This window comes from Aegilops tauschii, chromosome 4 (assembly GCF_002575655.3).
Source record: "Aegilops tauschii subsp. strangulata cultivar AL8/78 chromosome 4, Aet v6.0, whole genome shotgun sequence".
Taxonomy (NCBI): domain Eukaryota; kingdom Viridiplantae; phylum Streptophyta; class Magnoliopsida; order Poales; family Poaceae; genus Aegilops; species Aegilops tauschii.
The window spans coordinates 302,591,178-302,595,703 of record NC_053038.3 but is presented as its reverse complement, the minus strand read 5'-3'; the positions used below and the strand labels follow the sequence as shown (position 1 = coordinate 302,595,703).

The 4,526-nt window shown below is 48.0% G+C and overlaps 1 protein-coding gene across 1 annotated transcript; it reads left to right on the top strand.

Annotated features, from left to right (window-relative positions):
* The first annotated feature begins 563 nt into the window (after positions 1–563).
* LOC120963405 (uncharacterized) lies at positions 564–2,600 on the top strand. Its single transcript, XM_040388031.1, has one exon. It carries the CDS (start codon positions 564–566, stop codon positions 2,598–2,600), a length of 2,037 nt encoding a protein of 678 aa, XP_040243965.1.
* Positions 2,601–4,526: the final 1,926 nt, after the last annotated feature.

Below are 4,526 nucleotides of genomic sequence, written 5' to 3'. Positions count from 1 at the left end.
CATCATTCCCTTCCCTTGTCATTTTGCTAGGGTTTGGGATCGTCTTCCTCCCCCTGATCCTACAGTTCCGCCACCGGAGCGTCGTGGCGCCGGCGCGGCCGCGCGCGGCGAGCCGTCGTGTTCGCATGAGGGGGCCGGGGTGTTGGGGGCGGTTCAGGGTAATCGACTCGGTACCCCCCTCCTGGCCGGTCCGGGGATCCTGGGGCGTCGACCGGCAGAAAACCGCTACATTCCTCCGGATCTGGGACACGTGGAGACAGATGAATCCGACCGCCATGATCGGGCCGCGACTAGGGTTTCACCCCCTCCCCCTGGTATAAGTCGACGCGCCGTTACCTCGCGTCCCCCCATTTTAGATCTGGAAGAATGCCTCATCCATTTTTGGGAGAAACCTGAGAGAGAGAAACCTAGGGTTCATCCATGTTTCGGCTGGTGGGAGGGGAAAATTCGTGGTGATCTCAGATCTTTCGCTCAAGTTGTCTCTCCCTCCCCACCTAGATCTACTACAGCCCCCCTCCGCGAATCACCTAAGATGAGAGAAACAGGGTTCGGCGCGGGTCGTCATGGCCGCGGCGCGGGCTGTTTTCAACCGGGGTGAGGGGCGAGGCCGTGGCGATGGTGGCCGCGGCCGCTTTGGAGGTGGCGACGGGGGACGGGGGCGTGGCCGTGATAGCCATGTCTGGACCCGCAAGACGGCGACGGGGGCCTCCTCCTCCAACGCTCCGTCCGGATCTGACGAGTCTGGCTTCGATCGATGGGAGAAAGCTGCCGGAACGCAGCAGGATGAACTGGCCCGTCAAGATCGATGGAAAGCCGAGGGGGATGGCTCGAATCCTCACAACAACGACAAGATCCTTTCTCCTGACAAGATGCGTGAACCCCCTGGTATCCCTGACCATTTAGTTACTTCCTCTGAGCTTTGTCAAATCTGTAGCCATGCAGGGCACTTCACTGCCAAGTGTCCGCAAGCTCTTTGTGTTACGTGCAAAAAGAAAGGCCATCTATCTGTGATCTGTACTGATTTTCTTCCCTGGGAATGCATACCTGCGATGTGTGCTTTCCAAGCCAGAGGGCAGGGATTTCACTATATTCATGATTATTCTGTTGGTAGTCAGACTAGTGAGAGGATAGTCAAGGTCATTATTACTATTGTTGAAGGGGAAGTTACCACCAAACAGCTAGTAGATGAGTTTGAAAAGTATATTGGTCAGGGGTGGAGATGTTCGGCTCACCTGATTGCTCCTAAGCAATATGTGATGCGTTTCCCTAACCAAAGAGAGGTGGATAAAGCTCTGTTTGTTGAATATATTCCTCTTAAATCTTTGGGAGTAGTTGTCCGTATAACTCCTTGGTCTGAGGATGTAGAATCTGAGGGTCTGCTGGAAGTTGCTTGGGTGAAAATTAGTAAGATCCCACCTAACAAAAGATGTGACAAGAATGTGGCTTACATTGGGGGACTGGTTGGGGTGACCCTGGACATTGATATGTTGACCCTCAACCGACCATCTTCTGTGCGTGTCAAACTGGGGTGTCGAGAGGTTGATAAGCTGCCTACCTCAGCTGAAGGATGCTTAGGGGGACGGTTCTATCACTTTCATTATGAGGTTGAAGAGGTCCTGGTGAGAAATATCACTCCTGAGGAAGAGCCGGTTCAGGTACCACATTACGCTGTTCCGAAGAATGGCACTCCTAAACGCAAACAAAATGACACACCCCCTGGTGAGGATGACAAGCCCTCAGAGAGAACTGAAAAAGCTAAAACCTCCTCCTACCGTGGCGGCAAAGCCTGTTGCTTGCCATCACTTACGGATGAGGATCATATCCCTGCTGACAGTTCTTCTTCTGAAAGTGATAATGGTGGGGCTAACAGCCCGTTGCTGATTGAGAAACTAGCCCTGGAAATGGCTGCTGGTGCTACGCATCAAGGGGATGAGTACTTGCTGTCTCAGAGCGACATCTGCAAGCATGATCCTGTTGATCATGTGGTTGCTAGTGATCACTCTTCGCAGGTGAATGTTCTACCTGTTAGTACCTCTCCTGTTTTTGCTATTTCTTCAGTTACTAATTCAACCCAGATCTCTGAGGTGGTTGGAGATATGGGATCAGACCTGAAGGTGTCCATGGACTACACGGTACAGCTTCCTCATCCTGACTGTGAGGAGATTATTCCTACACCCCCCCTCGCGCCTGAGATTCACCTCCGATTCAGCCAGCGCAATCCCCACCTCCAACATATGAATATGGAAACAAGAGCAGTGACCCTGATCAATGCCAAAAACCTGACAGGTAAAACCAAACCCAATAATAAGAATACTTTTGCTGCTCTTGGTGATTCTGAACTTATAAGCCGTGCCTCCAAGATGGGGGTCCTAATCCCTGATAATGATTTTTCTTGTATTAACATTGTGAGGGAATTAGAGACAGTTAAGGCCAATCTGATTGACAAAAGCACAAACCCTCAAGTTATCATTGATGAGGTGTTTGTTACTAATGGTCTTGGCAAAGATACCCCCCTGAATTTAACCTGGCTTGATGAAGATGAGATGGCCAATGATAAGTTAGTTAAATCCAGATCTGCTAAGAAAAGCAAGAAAAAATAGACATTAAACTTCCTAAGCCTGTGACTAGGAGTCAAAACAATAAGAAGGATGGTGCTGATGTATCTGGTGACTCTACCCTGTCTAGTAGGGTCACTAGAACCAGAAAACAAGCTAAACGTTCCAAATGAGTGGTCTCATTTGGAACTGCAGAGGGGTAGGCAAGAAGGGAATGGCCACCTGCCTCTCTGATATCATCAATGACCATTCCATTGACTTCCTTAGGTTGCAAGAAACCTTGAAGAAGGATTTTACTCTTAAACTTATTAGAAAACTTGATCCCTTCAATTCTTTTCATTGGGAATGGATTCCTGCTATCGGGAAATCGGGGGGCATCCTCTGTGGTATTCGCATTAGCAACCTGGAGTTGCTACAATGCACCAAAGGGGATTATATCCTGCAAATGCATGTTAGAGACCTTAAGACCAAAAATATCTGGAGCTTCCTAGTGGTTTATGGTTCTGCTCATGAGGAGCACAAGGGAGAGTTCTTGATGGAGCTGGCCTCCTTTTGCCACAACACTGACGTACCTTATATAGTTGGGGGCGACTTCAATATTTTGAGACATGATGGAGAGAAAAACAAAAAAAATGCACAGATCTAAATCTGTTGATCTTTTCAATTCAATCATTAACACTCTGGGGCTTAGAGAAATATATATGAGTGGTGGCAAGTACACCTGGTCCAATAACCAGTCCCATCCTACGCTCGAAAAACTTGATCGGGTATTAATGTCTGACTCCTGGGAGGAGATGTTTCCCTTGGTCTCTTTGAGAAAATTGGTTAGGGAACTGTCTGACCACAACCCTATTTTGCTCTATCTTGATGGGGAAAATAGGGTGCCTACTAAGGCCTCAGAATTTCGATTTGACCTATCCTGGCTAAAGGATGACAGATTCCTCGGCCTAGTGGCTAAAATCTGGAATAGAAAGGTTGCTGCCTCGGATCCCATTGACATCTTAAACATCAAATTGAAAAGATTTAAATCTTATTTCAAGGGGTGGGGCTCGGATAAATTTGGGCATGCCAAGAGACGGAAAGAAGACCTACGAATTGAGCTTGAGCTGCTGGAAGAGGCAGAGGAGGAGGGCCCCCTCTCGCCCGAGCTATACTGTAGAAAAACTGATATCTGTTTTGAGCTCCATGAGCTGCTTATCGCTGAAGAAATCTACTGGCTTCAGCAGTCTCACGAACGCTGGCTGCTTCGAGGGGACCGCAATACATACTACTTTCATAAGATAGCCAATGGCCGTAGAAGAAAAAATACAATCCACGCTCTCAAATGTGGAGAGGTGGAGATTGAGGGCACTGATAATCTGTTGGCTCATGTTACTAACTTCTATAATGATCTCTTTGGCCCTGCACCAGGTAACTTGTTTCATCTGGATCCTGAGACTTAGGGAGAGGCTGAAAGACTCTCAGCCTGAGATAATATCGATTTAATTAGAGAGTTTTCTGAGGAAGAGGTCACAGATGCTCTATTTGACATGGACATCAACAGAGCTCCGGGCCCTGATAATATTCCTGCTGAATTTTATCAGTGTTGCTGGGAGATAGTCAAAATGGATATTATGAGGCTTTTTGACAGCTTCCACAAAGGCACACTGTATGTGCAGCATCTTAACTATGGCATCATCACCATACTCCCTAAAGTCTCGGGGGCTGACCGTATACAGCAATTTCGACCTATCTGTCTTCTTCGTTGCCCCTACAAGTTGATCACCAAGGTCATGGATAGGAGAGTTTCTAGGTACGCTGACATTCTTATTAGCCCCACTTAGAACGCCTTCATAAAAGGCAGAAGCATTATGGATGGGGTGCTGGCCCTCCATGAACTTCTCAACTACACCCATGTCAAAAAGAGAGTCGGGGTGATCCTCAAACTTGATTTTGAAAAGGCTTACGACAAGGTCAATTGGGACTTCCTAC

What these genes read in the sequence shown, in the direction of transcription:
- LOC120963405 (XM_040388031.1), top strand. Translation starts at nt 564, where the DNA reads ATGGCCGCGGCGCGGGCTGTTTTCAACCGGGGTGAGGGGCGAGGCCGT.